The following is a 20556-nucleotide window of genomic DNA, read 5'->3' on the forward strand; positions in this document are numbered from 1 at the left end:
ATAAAATAAAGATCTTGTATATTTTTATAACATCATTATTAGCTGAAAATGTTAGTTACTCGGATTATAAGAACAACAGATGTAATGCAAGAATGCAAAGCATTTTTATCCACTTTGGTTCCTAAGGTAGGAATTTCAATTATTTATTTTTAACACGCTTTTCAACTGACTCCTTTAGGCTGGTTGTCACCCATTATTTCAGATATATTTAATTCAAACTGTATAATTATCAAGGATCGGTGATTATAAAATAACTGCATTAGTCAATTTTATTATACTGATAAGGATCGCAAGGTTTAAATAATGTCCGTACGTTTATGAGCAAACGAGACAATTTAGTTGATTGTATCATGAAAGCGTGACTTTTAATTCTTTAAACTGTAATTAACATGCTTTTTTGGCTTCACCTGTATGATTGTATGTAACCTACTCCTCTTATTAAAAAAAATGGAACGATGTAAAGAAAAAATACGCCTAAGCCAACAATGCACACCTCGAATTTGAAATATGTTACTGATATAACTCTAATTACATAATATATTTAAGGCATGTACTATATTATTTTCAGGAAGAAATTATAAAAATTGGGAGTTATAACATAAACTGCTTAAAGATAGGTCATGGACGGAAGCATGTCCTATGCACACAAGGCGCTCTAGGCTCCATATGGACAGACTTTATTTATCAAATCAATGGATTTGATAAAGATAAATTTACTATAGTTTTCTGGGATCAACCTGGATTTGGTAAAAGTAGACCACCAGATCGTGATTTTTCAAAAAAGTTATATAACAACGACGCTAAGGTTTCATATCAACTCATGAAGGTAAAGGTAGCAGAAGAGCTGAGATTAAACTTATTTGTATACGATAGATTATCACTTAAAAAATATCACTTATATTTTAGGAATTAAATATTCCACGATATTCCTTATTAGGTTGGAGTAATGGCAGTGTAACTTGTATGATTCATGCTGCGAACCATCCTGATAAGGTCGAAAAACTTGTTATTTGGGGTGCCAATTCATTTGTATTGCCTAAAGAAGTAATTCATTATAAAGGTATGTACTGAATCCTATCCTATTTTAATAATATTATAAATGCGAATTTTTCTTTGTTATTTTGTTTGTTACCCTTTCACGAGCAGTCACGGGACTGAACTGAACAAACTTTAAGGGGGGCGGAGAAGAGAGCGACCAGAAACATCTATTTAAAAGAAATAATCCCCGCGTATAAAATTATAATATCTTAATATTTGGGGTGTCAATAATAAGTGGGAGTGTGTGCTACTACACCTCTGACCTTTTTCTATTTTCCCATATTTTGGTTATGTACCTGCATTACAAATGAGCTATAAGAAATGTTTGCTTTTACGCCGCGAGTAAGTGCGTGGGTGAATCGCGCGGTACCTAGATAGGAGGACTTGAGTGATAGGATACTTTTATCCCGATTAAATGCTCCCTTGGGATAAAACAGGAATCTTGAAATCCGGGCGGAGCCGGGACGAGCGTCTAGTATATACCTAATCTTATTAATGCGATATGTTAAATTTTAAGTGTAAGAAAATGTTGCAAAGAATAATAACATGACAAATACGGAAAATATAATTATTTATTATGTTTATAATAAAATAAATAATTAGTACATATTATTATTTTAATGTCTATCGGATCAGCGTAACCGTTACACAACAAATACGATGATAATGAATTTAATAACATTATTCTCATTCGCAGAAATGAAAGACGTTTCGCTTTGGTCAAAGAAGATGAAAAAGCCGATGGTCGATCTTTATGGTGAAGAATTGTTCGCTAGATACTGGGCCCAGTGGGTAGACAGTATGATCGAATTGGTAAAGGATAGGAATGGCGACATATGCTCGAACATTTTACCCAAAATTACTTGTCCAACATTTATTTTGTACGGCGAGCAAGATCCTCTTGTGGACAGGATGCATCTTACTTATCTTCAAACACATATCAAAAATACAAAGTAAGTATTGAATCTCAGTCTTGAAATTATCACAACCATTGTCTTAATTTCATGGTTGGCATCATAATTAAGACTTGTGGACATTTTTATTCTTTACTAGCTGACCCGGCAAACGCAGTTCTGCCTTATCTTATCATTTAGGGTTATTAAAAATAGATGTTGGCCGATTCTCAGACCTACCTGATATGCACACAATTTCATTTGAATCGATCCACCCGTTTCGAAGTAGTAAGGTAACTAACGATGTGACACGACAATTTTATGTATGTATAAGAAGATTAATAGAGAAACTGTCAATGTATTTTAAATTTTAACAACTAAGTGTAATTTTTTAGCATTTTGTCTAGTACGATATTTGCTGTTAGAATATTAAACAACCTATCTTGTATATCATATAATATAATAATATTATCATATGTATAATCATGACCTGTGTAACATCTTCTATCATCTTTCTATAGTTATGAGAATAAAAAATAGCCACTTTTTATTTAAACGATCTTTAAGATATAAAGAGCCATTACTATATGCACGTGCTTATTTCTCATTTCACGAGTCTCGAGGCGCGGATTATACGTAATTCTCGTGACATATTTTTTAGGATTTGTGTATGATATAGTTTAGAATTTTGATGTATTTGATAACTTAGTGTTTTTACGTATTGTTTTTTATCGCAGCAATATGGTACAGATTTAAATTAACGGCTACATAGCCAGTTTTTACCATAAATTGATAGACCAATATCCCAAAGCAAAACAATCACTTTCGGATTTTTAACAATTTTTTTAATGAATTAAATGTAGTAGGTATTGTTTTTACAGGACATATTTGTATCCAGGGGGCAAACACAACATACATATTCGATATCATGAAGATTTTAATCGGAGAGTTCAAGAGTTTTTACTGACATAAATAGTATTGTAAAATTCGACAATGTTGGTTTTATTTATTCACGTACATCGATGTATTGAGGTGCCTAATCTCGATTAGATAAATTGTAACCAAAACGACTAGATAAAATTTTTTCGTTTCTCCTAATTTTATATTTAAGTATATGCTAACAATTTGAATTAACCCCTTAACTATAACCCCCTAACAATTTGAATTAACCTTTAGCTATTTTAAGTTGAAAATGTATTAGTTTTCATAATATGTATGTATTCAAATATGATTTTATCATTAGATAGCTGCATCTTACTAACTCACGTTGGCTTTATATGTACCGCTAGCGCAGCCGAGGCGAATAACTGGTGTTTCATAAGTTTATGTTCTACAAATCAAATCGATTTTGTGTCGATTAAAAAGTTGAACAACTAAGGACATAAACGCTTGTTTTAGTGTATGGTTTCGGGCATAATATCTACTTAATAGTCGTTCTACGACCAGCACAATTAAAAAACCACCACTTGTTAATTGATATGTATCTTGTCTTGAACGTTGCCGAAAGACCGGCTAGATAAACTAAGAGATAAAAAAAATCAACGATCGAAACCATAGACTGTATGCGCACTACCATCTAGCTTACCACATCCTGGCACTAAAATAGGTTACATGTTTTAATAGTCAAAGAATTAAATAAAATCTGTAGTGATCTGACTTGCATCTGGTAAATAAATCCGACTGTAGAATTTATTTTCATATTGCATGATTATCATCTACAAAAAACTGAACAATTGATGGTGATGACATAGGTTATGTTTTGGGTGTAAAACTAAAAATCAACAAAATTCCCATATTTTATTTTTCATTTACTTCTTATAAGCATGTTTCATTTTTAGAATAATAAAACAATTTACACAATAACACATAATTTAAAGTTGAAGTGACTCGTTTAATCTGTACAAATGGATACTTTTGTAATAACCACAATATCAAGCTGCTTGTCAAACACTCTGTTTATTTGATCTGAAAATATGAATTTCGGACTAAACATTACAATTTAAATTGTTAGTGAAAAATTAACAGGTTGCAAGTTAAACACTACATTTTAATCAACTTCTATTCATAATAAAATTTTCACAATATCCAATATTGGCATCAATCTTTGCAATAAGAAGATTTTAAGAAGCATTGATGAGCTCATACTGAGATGTCCTTTGAGATTCATCTTCATTCACAAATGTATAAGTCATTTTCAACATAAAATTAAATATGCAACAATGAAGTATGAGTTTCATTTTGGGTTAATAAATATTTATTGCACTCTATACAGTGTCCTGTTATCCGAACCTCACCTACATTAGTGGCTACTTTGAAATACCCTAACATCTAAGAGTAAAAATGTTTACATTGAATAAGGCACACACAATATGAGCTAATCCTGTAGTCAATGGAAGCACAAAATGTATGCCCGCTGACAGCTATGTTAATGACTTCATAAGTTACATATAAACAAACACACGTAAGCGACCTACTTCGATAAATACATAAGAAAATATAGTGAATCATCCGTTAATTCACATAAGCTTGTTCTTATCTCATAAATAATTTCTCTAGTTACAAAAATAGTATACAAAGTACGGATTCCTCCATTAAGAACGCTAACAGCACCATAGTTCTGCTATGTACTACTGTGATCCATCCATTACATATAATACAAATACAATAAGATTACTCTTACAAATACATAACGATACAATATTACAACATTATCACCGGGATTATTAACAATACGGTTTTAAAATTATTTCTCATTAAATATGTTATGTTTACAAGTACTGTTTTAATAGAGAGAGAGAGTCTAAGGCACTCGCGTTTGGTTCACAGTTCATTCACTAAACATACACGGGCCCCTGGTTTTCGTTATCGTCGAGGTTGATTTTGTTCGTGTACCCGTCATCGAAGAATCTCCGGAAGGTGAATTCGAAGAAGCCGTGGAACGTCTTGCCGTTGTCGAGCAACTCGCTGTCCGATTTGTTCGAATCCGAGCTTCCTGAGTTCCTTAGTTTATCAGGATCTATAGGATCAAAGTTGGATGTGTCTGTTGGATAGTCTATTCTAGGTATGTAGGGTGCGACTTGTCTCCTGAGGCCCTTGTCAAAGTCGATGCCTTTGAGGAAGGGGTGGTTTTTCACTTCGTTGGCGTCCTTGCCGAGCCTCGTCTCCTGTCCGGAGCATAGCTGCAGGATCAGATCCTTGCTTTCCCGAGATAGGTTCGCTGCATCTGGTATGTGGAGCGTGCTTTCCCAGTTAATCACCTGTAATTTGACGATGACGAATGTAAATAATACAACATAGCAATTCTGAGCTTACTCCAAATAGACTACATACACTCTATATTTTATGTAGAATCAAATCAAGATAGGTATTTATAATCATCACACACAACTTACAAATTGCTGAAGCAATATCAAATTTTATGCAATTAATATAATGAAAGTGAGAGAAAATGATTAAAAGTATTGATACTACATTAAAGAAATCAACAAAACTGCCTAAATAACTCAAAAACTATTTTACCTTCAGCTGTGTCTCAGCAGGCGACGCAGCCAAAAATGGCGGGGAGCCCACCAACATCTCATACAATATAACGCCCACAGACCACCAATCGCAGAGCTGCGTGTATCCGGTCCGCTGCAGCACTTCCGGCGCGATGTAGTTCGGCGTTCCGACTAGCGAGTGAGCGAGACAGCGCTGGTGCTCTCTCTTTCTCCGCCTCTCGAGCGGTTTCAGTTGATGGCAGCGACATTCGCCCATCGCGCCCCACTCGCCGTCCACTGGGTCCATGGAGTCTTGCCTACCATGATCTGGAAATGAAATAAATATATTTATTTGAAACTTCGTATTATAATATTATAAACGAGAAAGTAAGCAAGTGTTTCGATCGGATTGGTTATAAACATAGCGGAAACAGAAAAATGCAGGACAAAGATAGTTATAAAATAAGATTTAATTGTTGAATGTAATATAACTTAACTTTATTGTATGTAATAAATATTGTATATCGAAATTTATTCATACCAATTAACATAGCATACAATTGATGAATATAGAAAAATCTTCATCTAGCCAAAAAATCTTATCAGAATCACTAAGATAGCAGAATTTTGCTTACCGTTTCTTTGATAATATTTCGAATTATGCGTCCACCTAAAACCCGTACACAATCCAAAGTCCGTCAGCTTGATATGTCCATCGCGATCGATTAGAATATTATCGGGTTTTATATCGCGATGAATAAAACCCATCTTATGTACACTTTCCACTGCACAAGTTAATTCTGCTATATAAAACCTTGCTAAATTTTCTTCAAATATGCCCAATTTTATTAACAGCGACATCAAATCACCACCCGGTATGTAATCCATTACGAAATATAGATTATCCTTGTCCTGAAAGCTGTAGTATAGTTTGACAACCCACTCATTGTCTGCTTCGGCCAAAATATCTCGTTCGGCCTTCACGTGTGCAACTTGGTTCCGTTTCAATACATCCGCTTTCCGCAGAGTCTTCATGGCATATAGATGACTAGTATCAATCTTTCTCACTAGCGTCACTTCTCCAAAAGCACCTACACCGATTGGTTTTATCTTCGTGAACATTGACTTGTCCATCTTAGCTCGTTTTAATCGGATATAGTTCGATTCCTTTTGCGACAACATCTTCCGCATTTGATCTTGAGCCTCTGCACTGAGTCCTATTTTCGTCATTTCTTTCTCTAACTGCATCCTGCGATATGTTCTTTGCTTGTAAGATTTAAGTATATTTTCAACATGCTGCTCCATAAAGAATTTAAATGCTTGTGGAGAGTAATTTCTAACTTTACAATCCCTCCTTTCATCTTCTTTTTCTTTACTGATGTTCTTTCTCTCTGGAATTGGCGACTGATGCCTTATCTTCTCTAGGCCGTCTTTCGTTCGACGATTAGACGAACCATTGGAGCTTTTATCTGAACCGCAAGCAGTATCTTTCATCATATTGCAGCTTTGGTTGGGACATTTGAGTTCCATTTGCGACATTTCGCCTTTCATGTCGCAGTTGTTTGAGAACTTTTTGTGTAATGGCGAATGGTGGGAATTGACTGTTGTCGTGTTTTCAATTTGGTTCCCGTAAGGCGGGGGCGGGACTGGGTTCATGCCTCGCTGGACGGCTAAAGCTTGCATTGTTATTGCGTAACTTGGAGGTTCTGTGGTTGGGACGGTGGGTGTAGTCGCCGTCGGGACGGGCGGCGTCGTACCTGGAGATGAAGGTTTGGGGGCTAAGGGGTAACTAGGGGGCGTTTGCGATTGCTTCTGTTGTATCGAGCTAGCATACGAGGGCGGCGGAGGCTGCACTACTGAACTCGCAACAGGAGGCGGCGCAACGGGCGCGATGGCTGTTTGCAAAACGGGTTTCTGCACTTGTGTACTTTTCACAGATTGCATGATTATAGGAGGTTGGACGGCTTGTCTCGCTGTCCACGCTTGTATAGGCGTAGGGCGAGTCATGCCAGATGCTGAGCCGGTCGATTGCGTCACCGTAATCGGACTCGGCGAACCAGCTGACGTTCCTCCAGAATAGATTCCCGAAGAGGGACTCTTTCTGTAATCTTGCGATTGCGTGGGGCTCTGCCGATTTTGCATTGATACTGAATAAGGCGGTGGTGGAGGAACACCCGAGAGTGGGTAAGGTGGTGGCAGTTCTGTAGTAGTTTGGTAAATGCTTAAAGCTTGGATTTGTTGCGTCAACTGTTGTTGAACTTGTGGTCCATTTTGAACTATCATTGGTTGTCGGGCCGGTGGAGCCGGTGCTCCCGCGGCCACTGGGCTGGTCCCTCTCGCCGGAGGTAAAGGAGGCGCTGGTGATATGCGCTTCATGTACTGCTGTACGGCAGGAGGTACGGGCGGTGTTGAAGGACATCGCGGTGGCGGCGGTGGCGGGGGCTCAGAAAAACCGGACGGTGAATATTGCCGACTCAATTTCTCATGGGGATGCGGTGGCCCGTCTGATTGCCTAGGACTATCGGACCGCGAACTCCCTGCGCCCGAGTCAAGCGCGGGACTTCCTCTATGAAGATTGATTTCTCTCTCTAAACTAGGTTTTCTAATTAGCTTTGTGCTAAGAGCACTTAGGTTGGATGATTTGAGGACTCCATTAAGTGGCTCCTGCTTTTTTGACAAGTAATCAAGGGCAGCATCTAATCTACCACCAGCATATTTTAATGCTTTTACTGCTGGATCCTGAAACAGAAAAGAATTAATATTAATTGAGATGATTTCATGGGATTTTTTAGCGTGAGAAATAAAAATATTTATCACATGAATCTATTAATTATTTACCCACTGATTATAAATTAATAACATAAATAAAATAAGAAAAAGTCATGAGCCCCAGTACAAGTACTATTATGAAAAAAGAAAGTCTGCCTTTAGTAGATTACGCAAATTATGTCCTGTAAATCATATTAATCTGTGGAAATACTATTTTATGAATGTGACCATATGGATATAGAACATAGAAGCGTGCATTTATAAATGCACACTTTACAGTGAAACACCATTAGATTACAATCTTGTGGGATAGATTCCTATGAGCAATGCAATGCTTTAACTGTTAAGGATCACAATCTTGTATGGCCACCACATCTTACAAATCATGCTCCTTATAATAAGATACAATAAACAATATCAACTACACACTTTGGACTGAAAGCTACTTTCTATTGCATATGACACAACTTTAATATTTTGTATTGTTATCATTGTTTTTATAAATGTATTTTACTTTATGAATTTAACTTTGATGTCAGAATTAATATGAATCAAACTACATATTTCAAAGCAAACAAATTATTTTAAATATTTTATAAATAGAAAACCACATAAGTAAAATAATGATATGTTTATACTCAATACATAAAATTTATTGAAAGGCTCAACAATTCTATACCAAAGATTCACCCGTAAACATAAAATTTTGTTTTCACCGTTGACACACTGTATGACTACACAATGTGTTATTTATTGCTAATATAACTTGATTAATGACAATGTATGCAATTATTTATTCCATTTGTAATATGTTGAGGTAACATAGAAATGTTATGAAACTTTTATTGCAAATGGCTCCAAATGAAGCCCTGCAAAAGATTAATCGTGGACCTTTCCACATAATCCCTTGAAAAAAATAAAATAAACATGTTCAAAATAATAATTTATTTGCTTTCAGTACATAATCCAATATTCTTGGGATTAAATGAGAACTAGAACATTGTTATTATACATACCTCATCATATCCTAAAGCTATTAGCTGATTCAGAGACTGCGGCAGCACATTCAAGTCCTTATCAAGACCATTTCCCGATGATGAACTAAATCCAGAGCTGACTCCTGAACTGACTGTGCTAGCAGCGGAGGAGCCCGGGGGCTCCGAACTCCCAATATTAGCAAATGGGAGCAATGAGTTTCTGATTTCGGCGAGCGCTTTCTGGTTGTACCCTGACGTGCGCGTAGCCGGTTTGCCGGGCGCCGGCGGGTTCATGGCGCCCGCGCCCGAGCGCCTCACCTCTCACCCTACGCCTCCCATCACATGAACACCCTTCGCACACAAACACTCACTGTTCGCATTTCAACTTTTTATTATCGATGAGATTGTTGCAATATGTAGGTCCCAAAACAATAGCACACTTGTTTGCAATGTTACACTAGTTTAACATTGTTCAGTGTTTCAAATAGTTTCATAAATCTTGACTCTGAAACCAAGTGGAGAAGTGTATTAGAGGATATGCTAGCGTAAATAAAAAATTGTACTCAAATTATGCTTTTACTTTCATGTAGCAACACGTAAATACCTTCATTTGATATAAAATTGTAATGTAACTTAAATAAAATACTGCATTTCTGACCAAAATACTTTAAATATCTTTTCGTTGCCAAGCACTGAGCATAATTTTTAGAATATTCAATACGAACTACAACTGACAGAATTCTTTGGAATGCCAAAAATAAGCTAGCTTTGTTTCATAAATCTAAATAGTAAAATAGCACTGAGAAAGCAAATAAATGGTTACCTGACTTTTTCTTCAGTCCTTGATAATCAGAATAGGAATCCTAGACGTCATAATCCCGTAAAATAAAAATGATATTAGCGCTCTCACATTACCGATGACATCTTTCCTAGACACCACATTTAACGATTGTAAAATCAGTGTATACACATGCGTAAAACATTAGTTGCTAAAGTACACAATCGTCTTGATATTGTTTTATATTAGAGCAATAACGAAAACAAAGAACTCTAAAACACAGACATGCAAGTTGGCAAACCATACAAAGCGACCATTTTGAAGAATTACCACATTCCATAGTGTTTTCCTAAAGTTACGCCAAATTGACATTTACGATTTTACTTACCGATTATCGATTATATCGTAATTGTACATTTAAAACAAATTCCTTTTATCTCTCTAGGTAAGTATTTCTAAGTATTATATAAAACTTATGATGCGTTTTTGATCTAGTGCATAAATAAACTATAATTAGTTAAACTTTTATTCCAGTGTTTACTAAATTGGTACCTAATGTGTCAGAAGCTATATCATGATAATGAAGTAAGAACACAATAATTTGTCTAATATTACACAGACCTGCCTACGAAATTTTATTGATACGTGTGTTGCACTAACGTAATATAAAAATTGCTTGATCCATAATGATAGACCGTAAAATCGATTTTTATTAAAGACGATTATTGTCAACTTGCCAACACTCAACAAAGAAGTTTTTAATGTCAAATGTCAGAAATGTGTCTCCATTCCATTGACATTTTTCTGTATCCGTCAAATGTGGGTGAAAATTTGATATCCAATAACCACTCTATTTGACTATACAGTATAGTTTTCAATAAATTGTTATTGAAGATTTTATTACCTTCTATTATTAGAAGTAAAATGTGTTAAGATTGAGATGTGCTCATTTTTCGAATAAGCATAAAATCATAATATTAAAATATAAAACAAAATGTTTCCATGTACATTTGCGCTAGCTTTCGTTTTTATGTTAAGTTTACCAGATCATGTTGCTCCGGTGGAGGGTTCAGTGTTTGAATATGATCCAGAAATGTTTAAATTACAAATCCAAGAAATGGATGGCAACTTTATAATGTTCTATGCACCTTGGTGAGATTGTATTAGCAAGACGAATAAACCATCGCAATTCATTCAAAATATTGTCACTAAAATTGAGAAACAATACTTTTGCAGGTGTCGACATTGCACCGAATTTGAACCGATATGGACTGAGCTAGGCGAATTAATAAATACTGAGGGATCCAGGTTTGTTATTGCTCAGATGGATTGCACAAAATATCCAAAATTGTGTCATGAAAATGACATAACAGGTATATATTCTGGATTTAATTGTGCTACATTTGATACTCGAATAGATAGAGATAGAGATAGAGATAGAACTTAGAAAGGATCTAAATATTTATATTATTTTTTTTTTTAAATTCCAGGATATCCAACATTGTTATACTTTCCCAAAAATTCATTTTCACCCATTGAATATAAAGGGACAAGAGATCTTCCTTCACTTACACTGTTTTTAAGTGAGGTTTTCACCATGGGGAAGGTATGTAACATGTTTTTTATTTGGTGTATATTTGAAAATGCTCTTGAATGAAATCTCTCAACCTTATTTGGCTTATATAATATAAAAATAAATAATTCTAGAATTGAAATTTATATTTTTTGTATGTACATTGCAATAACAACATCTGTAAAGAAAAAAGAAATCTATATCAGTCATTTTATAATTACAGGATGTTGATGAGAAACCTGAAAGAGAAACAACTGAAGTAAAAATATATAGTGGTATGGCATATTTAAATGATCAAAATATAGAAAAATTTATATCAAGTGGACAGCATTTTATAATGTTTTATGCACCGTGGTGTAGGGGTTCACAGGTAAAATTAAAAATATTCAGTATTTGCTTTATTCTTTAAATTTTTATATAAAGGGTGTACAATCTAATGTACAATTTGTATAAATGAGAAAACAAGATAAACAAATAACCCAATAACCATACAAAGCCAATAACCATACAAAGCAACCATTATGAGAATGATTATTCAATTATAGTTTTATATGCAGTTCTTAACAGATTTATTTTCAGAACTCTAAGAGTACATTATTATTTTCAATTTATTATGAAACTATACACTTGTGCCTGTGTTTTTAAATTTATTTTTCTTGTTAGTGATTGAATTGTTACATGTTGATGTGTTGTGTGTTGATACTTCTTTTTCTCCTTATAAAAGTAAATAAAAAAAGATCAGGTAGTACTTTGATATATGTATAATCCAATATGTTAATAACCTATCCCATAAGTAGTTGCAAAAACATTATTATGAGCTCATTTAATAATTTCAGATGTTAGGGCCGATATGGGCCAAGTTGGCGATGCAATATGCAAATAATGAGTACATACAAATTGGTCAAGTCAATTGTATGCTTAATGAAATGACTTGCAAGAACTTTGATATCAAGCAGTACCCATACCTGTTATGGATTTTTAATGGAAGAATTGTAAGTATATTTTTTGATGAAAATCTTACTTATTTTATGAATATGAAAGTTTGCTACTCTTTTGCACTAAAAGAGCCGATCAGATCTGTATGAAATTGCGTGTAAAGATAAATAATAGTATGAAAAACTTGCTTATGAGCTTTTTAGCTAACTATGACATAATTGAAGCCACAGTTACTAGTTATGCTAGGTATATATATGTAGAGGGTGGTCTAATATGCAACAATTTGCCTACCGCCAAACATACTACAGTGCTCAAATGCTCTTGAAATTATTTGATTTAATAATACTCCACACCCAGAATCATTTTTGTTGTAGGTTATATAAATTGTTTTGTCTTCACAGATGGGTGTCGCTGTAGAAACATACACATTGGAAGATTTAACAGAATATGTTGAGAAAATGCTGCTAACTGAAAATCATGACCCAGATAAATTCATGAAGAAAAAGAAAGCATTGCCGGTTGCAAGAATAACAGAGGAAACATTTGAGACATTCTTGCAAAAAGATCTGGTGTTCATTAATTATTTTGCACCTTGGTAAGAAAAATTCATAAATGTAAATGGAAATTGTTAAACACAAGCAAACAGAATTTACTCATACATTATAAAATTTGGTTAACTAAGAATTTGGTAAATTTGCATGGCATTTAAAGTGTTGATATATATTAAATTCTTATTTTCTGTACACATATGAAAAAAATAATCAATGTAATTATGTATCAATAGAAATGTTACTATAATCGTTTTTCAGGTGCGCCCATTGTATGCAATTAGGTCCTCTCTGGATGAAGCTGGGTGAGAAATTCCAGAATGAACCCAGGGTACTGATAGCTGATGTTGATTGTGTTAGATCAAAAACTGTTTGTGAAATGGAGAAGGTAAGGCTCTTTCATACTACTTATAGTTTTTGCGCGTTTCATGATAACACTACAGACCCACTTCGACTTCAGTCGCGGTTAGTTCTATCTACATAAAAACCATTTGTTTGCCCTAACAAAACCGTAAAAAAAATGGCAAAACATTTGGCGATTAATTTTTATTTATACAAGTATATACATACATATTTAGCTAGCTTAGTTAAATATGTTGGGTTAAAAAGAATATATTAATAAAAATTAATGTAGTAATTGCAATGAGACTATTCTTCAAATACATAATAAGTGTTCAAAGAAATGTCCTTTTAAAGGAAGTACAATGTCGGCTCTAATTTGTCAAAATGACACCAATTGTAAACACAATATTGCTGTAAGAAGCAAACATTTCAAATAATCTTTGTTTCGGTAAAATATGATGTCGTCTTTTTTCAGATTAATGGTTTACCAACACTTATTTTATACAAACACAAGGAAATTGTCAATATTGAACATGGTGGCCGACCTCTAGAGAGCTTGGTTAGTTTAGTTAATGAACATTTACAAAACTCCACTAAAAAAGAAACAGATGCGGAGAAATCAGATCTGGTATCAAATGATGCTAATCTTGATAAAGCCAGTCAAGAAAGCAATGAGTTAGATAGTGCAGAAAAAGATAAAACAGTTGACGATGAAATAATCATACAAGACGAAACAAATAAACTACCAGAAAATTTTCATGATTTGGATGAAGTAGTGGAAGTGAATGATGATGATGAAAAGGAATTGCTTACCAAAGATGAACTTTAATAGATATTTCATAGGTAGAGAAATAAAATATTATTTATTTGATCTCATATGGAGTTTTATTTTGTGTCCTTAAAATATAAAGAATAATCTTACATAGAAAGTATTGAGGATAAATTTAAATTAGCTTTTTTAGAGTAGGCTTTATTTAACTTAATGTTTGTATGTGATACGGTAAGCATATTCTTACCACATAATTGAAAGGCAGAAAATCAAAACTACAAAATAATGAAAGAATCTTTTATTTATTCAAGAATAAACAATTCTTTGTGCTTCAATGTTTACAGAAAAGCAGTGACGCACCTAACACTACGATCAACAATTTATTTTTTAATGCTACACTTAATAGTACTGGATCAAAATTAAATTAAAACACATTGGGACCTGACTGTAAATATCATACCAGACAATATTACAGCTCAGCTTGTGGATAAAACTACAAAATGAAATATTTCTAGACACATGAAATTAAAATAACTGCACACAAAGTTTGGAAAAGGAGAACAATGGACTTTTTAAATTTGAACTTAGAATATTCTGACTTAATGAATTGCCATATCTGCACAATTAAAAGATTTAAATAGTTGGATAACAATAAAAAAAACAGGTATCAATCCCACGGGGTCCATCCAACCCACACAACCTGATTTTAAAATGGGACCAAATAAAAACAGTTTCCTATCAAACTCAAAAAATGCCCATCAGTTGAAAACTCACGAGTTATCAGGTAACAACAAAAAAAAAAACTTAAAACATACTATAAGGCAACATTGGACTGTTCTTGGACAACCATTTTGTCATTGTTTAATAGAAAATCCTAATTTTGATTAGTTTATTCAATTAATATAACATGTTATGCTTTTCATATTAAACTCTTAGTTTCTATTAAAATAATTAATTTTACTATTAATAATAATCCCCAACCTATGATTTGTGTTACAGTATTTCAAATTTCTATTCTTTAAAAATTTCCTACACATAAATCATGTTTTCAAAGGCATAATAATGAGCCTTAACAACAACTCACCCAAAAGTTTAATAAAAGCCTTTTAGACTTCTCTACTTGCCATAAAAGAACCGACTTCCTATAGGATACCCACCAAGACAGACAAAAATTAATAATAAAACCAATGTATTACCAATTTGCTGCAAAACATTATTTAAATCGATGTTTTTCAACAGTTTGGGACTGGAAAAAATTTCCATCAGCTATGGTGGCTTCTCTGTTGATTTGTTTATGTCTATCTCGTGATACAATCTCTTCAAGCACCTCCCCATCTCCTTTTATTAATCTGGAACCAAGATAGAACTGAGAGGGAGCAATATTTCAAAAGTCTATATAACACAAAATAGATTAAAGTTGTGACAAATTGTAGCTAAAAAAAAGTTGAGAACTAGAGAAAAATAATGAATTAATCAAATAACACAATGGTTCTATATATTTGTTTTGAATTATATATTAAAAAGTCTCAACTTCTTATAAATAGTTCTGATAATTAGTTGTGTGTGTAGTATTTTAATCAAATTCAGAAACACATAAGATAGATAGAATAACCTGTATCTCCCAGTCTCCTCATCTAGAACTCTCCTTACAACACTTTGCCTCTTTTCCCATTCCTCTTTGGTCATTGGTGCCATAGCTTTTGATTTCTCCATAAGTTCTAGAAGTAATAAAGAATTAAACAATATGTTGTCAATTTCATATTGCAATTTCTAATAAGACTTTTTCTTTTGACATTTAATTGCAAAAATAATGCACTATCCACATTGAACACACATTTCATAGAAGTTTGAAAATGTAGAAACCAGAACCTAAGTTGTGCTACCTGTATTTTTTTTAAACAGTTCTAATCCAACTTTTAAAGAAATAATAGATAATTCAATTCTTGTGCCTTAATTTGAATGAATACCATATAAACATTAAAAAATACATATTAATCATTAATAAAAAAAATTGTTATCGTACCTATCGGTATATCGGTAGTAGAATCATCTTTTACAACATCATCGAGACTGCCGCTTGAGCTTCGTGTCTTTTTTAATTTCTTTATTTCCTCTTTTAACTTTTTCTTAAGAGCCCTCTCGGTTTTCTTCTTTTCTTTTTTTAATTTCTTTTTTAATTTACGTAGCTTCTTCTTTTCTTGGCTTGAATCAGAGCAGCTAGAACTATCGTCTGATGAAGATCTTCGTTTTTTCTTTGATTTCGATTTTTCTTTTCCCATCGCTTTTTATTATATTGATTTAAAGTTAAGAGCAGTTATTTAATTAATGCTTGCTATATTTTGTTGTTTTTATTAATTAAGGTAATTATTCTTATTTCTTATTTATTTTTCAGAGATTTCATAAAGAATTTACAGTTTCGCTCAGTGTCCTGTGGACTGCGATATTGTCAATTGAGATTTGAGATTTGAGTTTGATGCGTAGCACAGAGTAATAAATATACTACGTACTAAAAACGTATCTACAATCTAAATAATAATTTACACGTTTTCATTTATAATATCATTGATAATATGGATAATGGAAACAATATTAGCCTAAATCAAAAAACAAGATTCAGCGATCTGTCACATGCCATACGATATTTTACAACATGACGGTGATGACATGAGTAATATACTAATATTACTTACTCTGTGGCATTAATTTCTAAATTAAAAATTTCGCTACGGGCGAAAAGGTAGATTAATCTCCTCTTTGGCCAAAAGATCCACATAAATCACAGTGTACTTTGATATTATATACATAAACAGAGAAAAATAGTTTCCTCAGTCTACGTTCTAGTCATGTCATCATATCATATGTTCTCACTGCTGGGACACACGCCCCTATGAGGTTTGCTGCATCACGCTGGCCAAATGCGGCTTGGCAGATGTGAGGTGATTTGATTCTTGGATTTGTGCAGATAAATTGAAAAACAATTTATTTCCTGCACGTGCTCCCGGTCTCGAACCCCGACTTATTGATTTTGAAGTCCGAGGTTCACACCACCACTGCATTTTACGTTCTATGAGTTTTACCAGGTTTTATTACAGGTGTCATTAAGTATATATAAGAAGAGGTTATCCTGTGGAATGTGGTTTGTAGGAAACAACAAAACTCTAGTTGAGAGTCGATTTCGTAGTTACATAATTGATATCTTATAGATTTTCGTTTCGAGTAATATGAAAACTATTTAAAGAATAAAATAAATAATAGTTTAAAAAAACTATAAGACACGCTTTAACAAAAATCATATTTTGCAAATTGAAAAATGGAATAATTTTATCAAATTAGTGTATTGTCATCGGTCCTCAATAAATCTACAAAGTTTGAACGAAATCTGGCCGTTTAAAGTGGGTCAAAATCGCGCCCAAAGAAGTCGGTTACAAACAAACATACAAACAAACATGCAAACAAACATACAGGTGAAGCTAATAAAAAGCGTGTAAAAAAAACTCGATCATGAGGCGTGTTTTGAACCTGCGTCCTTCGCTGTACCGTCACTTTTTCGTATTTGTATTCTGTTTACACTGACCTGCTGTATTGTGACTCGGCCACCCATGATTCCACTTCAGGAATCGCACTTCGTCTTTTAATTTTTTATACCATCCTGTTCAAATGTTTTTAAATTTTTGTGGTAAAAACTTTTCACAAAAAGATCATTTCATACTAAAAAATTAAAAATTAAAAGGTGAATGTGCTTTTAAAGTTATTTCATGGTATTAGTTATATTATAGATTACGTATATTATTTATTTATCATATGACTTGATATGTCATATACATAAATCCCCCTGCACGAGGCTTCGCCCTTTTAGTAACGAAAAATATAGACAGTTTCGGGCTCAAAGAGTAGTATAATAATACGGATAGTTCCGGGGTTTCACCCGCATCGCAACTAGATTTCCGGGATGAAAACTACTCTATGTCACTGTTCAAATTATTTACTCTTATAATTTTTCTACTAAATTTCATTCAAATTGGTTCAGTGGTTCAGATGTGAAGAAGAGACAGATAATTACATGTGGAGCTTATGTGCTTCGATGAAATAATATGATTGTGGTTATATATAATATTGTCCTAATTAGATTATTACACTTACATAGTAGACATTTCAAGACTGCATTGTGGATACAAAGCTAATTATTATTATTAGCATTACGATTGTTACGTGGAAAATGATTTCAAATCATAACGCAGTTCACTGCGAAATGTCATTATTATTCAAAGAGCAAACAGACCTTGCGGTTGCGATTAACAGAATGCCTATGAATACGTATTAATGTGATGTATTGTCGAGTCGCCAAGAGGTATGCGACAGCGTGACATATATCTATATTGTATATCCATACCGTCGCATTGAGCGGTTTACGACGGGAGTCCCGATGAATAATTGAGGGAGGAACGCGCCTGCGCGCAGCTGGCGTGCCCGATACAACTCAATCGTCCGCGAATTATACGACTCTAATTATTATTTAAAACCAAATAATGTGTGTGCGCGTGTGAACTGTTGATTGTGATAAGATGCAAGCCGGTGGACCGGATAGCACGGCGGTCTCGGAGGCCCCGAGCAGTGGAAGCGAGGAGTCCGATTGTGAGTTTGGTCCAGAAGGAGAAGCTGAGACTGCTTTGACTGAGGAATGGGCGCGAGAACTACTGATATGCTCGGGTGTGGTCGAACCTAACGAGGTATTTCTACTTTTCATTCAGAAAAATATAATTCTTGGTATAATGAGACAGTACACGGTTAGGCAGTGGATAATTAAATTTCAAAGAATTGACCTGATTTAAAGTCAACATCTTGTAAAATAAATGCGAAACAATTACAAACACGAAAAAGAAATATGTACAGCGCAAAACAATTACCTATTCATTATTATTTACTAAATCTTCCCATATGACATAAGTTTTTAATAGGAGGTTGTAATACTTATATTTCAGATCCGAGTAGAATCTAGGGCCGGCGTCGCTGGTGCCCTAAGCAGGGTACTCGCGGTGACAGTCCGCTACGAAAGCGAGGGAGAACGGCATGCTCTGCCTCTTGTTGTTAAACTTCCACCCCGGGACCCGTTTGGGAGGCTTTTCGTAGCTGAAGCACAATTTGATACTAGAGAAATATTATTCTACACGGAATTAGCACCAGCGCTCAATAAATTGGCTCAAGAAGCTTTAGGTCCTGATGAAGGGCTCGCAGTTCCGCGATGTGTTAAAGCTAGGTTACCAGGTGTGTATGTATGTGTGTGTGTGTGTGTGTACTGAACTGCAGAACTCTTAAGAGAGATTTTTCCCATGTACGTTATTTTTGCAAAATAAGTTCCTAGGTAATTCACTTTTCGTACATTGCATTTATAATATATTAGGTAGGGCATGACGGTAATTAATAAATTATTATAAATTGTTAAATTATGTGTCAAAAGACATTCTAACTATATGAATAAACTAACATACCAACACAAAATTATACTCACTTACACTTAGATACTTCAAGCGTACTCGTTAAAAAAAGTTGCGAAAATAGGTCAAGATTAATTAATGTCTCACAAATTAAGTATCATCGCTCTTTATTGTGTTCAATGGGTGGACTTGATTGCTTGGAAAGTATTTTCGTGTGTTTGATTTTTCGCGAGTATTATATAAGTAGAAATCAACGGATTTAAAACGCAATATTTTCATTAGAGTTGGTAAAGTATTTAATTCTAACGGTATGAATGTATACAAGACCCTTATAAAACATCTGATTGTTTTATTTATATTAACTTAATATGCACTACAACTAGCAAGCTAATATTATGTACCTACTTTAAAAATGTAATGATATCGTCTATAGACAGGTACCAGTTCCGTTACGTATTTTTATCTTTTACTGCACTTTGCGTGACAAAAATACTTTAAGACGTCACAAAACACGCGCTCATTTGTGAATCATCATATTTTTGTGTTGAAATATTTTAACTTGGCTGCCATGAATTTGTTTATTTCTAAATTTTTCATTTTTCATTTATTTATTTCAGATGAAATTGGAGGAGACAGCGAGCTTGTATTGGAAGATGTGACAGCCGTAGGTTTCGAATCAGCTGATTTCGCTGAAGGCTTAACTATAGAACGAGCTAGAGCGGCTCTGTTTGCCGCGGCTCGACTTCACGCACTGTCCCTTGCTCTACGTGACAGAGAGGGCCCCCTGGACCAAAGGTTCGATTTCTTATTCCCGTGTGAACGCGCTGCCGCTGGGTATCTGCGTTTAGTGCGCAGAGGCTTACCACAACTAGAAGCATTTCTTCGTGGTCGTACAGATTGTGTTGGCGAAGCCGCCGCTGTCAGCGCACTTAGCGCTCGGGCCCCATCATTACTCGGTACTTTATTACGACCAGCCGAACCTGCCCCCCTCGCACATGCTGATTTTTGGAGTGGGAACCTTC

The 20556-nt window shown here is 34.3% G+C and overlaps 5 protein-coding genes across 5 annotated transcripts in view; 3 read left to right on the forward strand and 2 right to left on the reverse strand.

Annotated features, from left to right (window-relative positions):
• LOC119837666 (valacyclovir hydrolase-like) lies at positions 1–2920 on the forward strand. Its single transcript, XM_038363391.1, has 5 exons — positions 1–126; positions 569–826; positions 907–1060; positions 1736–1991; positions 2813–2920. Exons 1-5 carry the CDS (start codon positions 49–51, stop codon positions 2901–2903), a joined length of 837 nt encoding a protein of 278 aa, XP_038219319.1. The 5' UTR covers positions 1–48; the 3' UTR covers positions 2904–2920.
• A 948-nt stretch (positions 2921–3868) lies between these two features.
• Positions 3869–10261, reverse strand: LOC119839511 (serine/threonine-protein kinase Warts). Its single transcript, XM_038365823.1, has 5 exons — positions 9980–10261; positions 9196–9661; positions 6046–8149; positions 5451–5737; positions 3869–5188 (listed from the first exon to the last, which is right to left on the reverse strand). Exons 2-5 carry the CDS (start codon positions 9448–9450, stop codon positions 4766–4768), a joined length of 3069 nt encoding a protein of 1022 aa, XP_038221751.1. The 5' UTR covers positions 9451–9661; positions 9980–10261; the 3' UTR covers positions 3869–4765.
• A 477-nt stretch (positions 10262–10738) lies between these two features.
• On the forward strand, positions 10739–14209 carry LOC119839512 (thioredoxin domain-containing protein 5 homolog). The gene is made up of 8 exons (XM_038365824.1): positions 10739–11086; positions 11171–11307; positions 11425–11540; positions 11731–11877; positions 12344–12499; positions 12845–13038; positions 13253–13379; positions 13809–14209. The coding sequence occupies exons 1-8, from the start codon at positions 10929–10931 to the stop codon at positions 14160–14162; spliced, it is 1389 nt and encodes a 462-aa protein (XP_038221752.1). The 5' UTR covers positions 10739–10928; the 3' UTR covers positions 14163–14209.
• A 176-nt stretch (positions 14210–14385) lies between these two features.
• Positions 14386–16733, reverse strand: LOC119838748 (ADP-ribosylation factor-like protein 6-interacting protein 4). Its single transcript, XM_038364849.1, has 3 exons — positions 16126–16733; positions 15715–15820; positions 14386–15451 (listed from the first exon to the last, which is right to left on the reverse strand). The coding sequence occupies exons 1-3, from the start codon at positions 16379–16381 to the stop codon at positions 15316–15318; spliced, it is 498 nt and encodes a 165-aa protein (XP_038220777.1). The 5' UTR covers positions 16382–16733; the 3' UTR covers positions 14386–15315.
• Positions 16734–18428: 1695 nt separating this feature from the next.
• LOC119839042 overlaps positions 18429–20556 on the forward strand; it is a 3782-nt gene continuing 1654 nt past the window's right edge. Inside the window, exons 1-3 of the mRNA XM_038365219.1 lie at positions 18429–18829; positions 19082–19364; positions 20152–20549. Of these exons, the coding sequence (XP_038221147.1) occupies positions 18665–18829; positions 19082–19364; positions 20152–20549 (846 nt within the window). The 5' untranslated portion in view covers positions 18429–18664. The remainder of the gene's footprint in view (positions 18830–19081; positions 19365–20151; positions 20550–20556) is intronic.

This window comes from Zerene cesonia, chromosome 3 (genome assembly GCF_012273895.1).
Source record: "Zerene cesonia ecotype Mississippi chromosome 3, Zerene_cesonia_1.1, whole genome shotgun sequence".
NCBI classification, from domain to species: Eukaryota; Metazoa; Arthropoda; class Insecta; order Lepidoptera; family Pieridae; genus Zerene; species Zerene cesonia.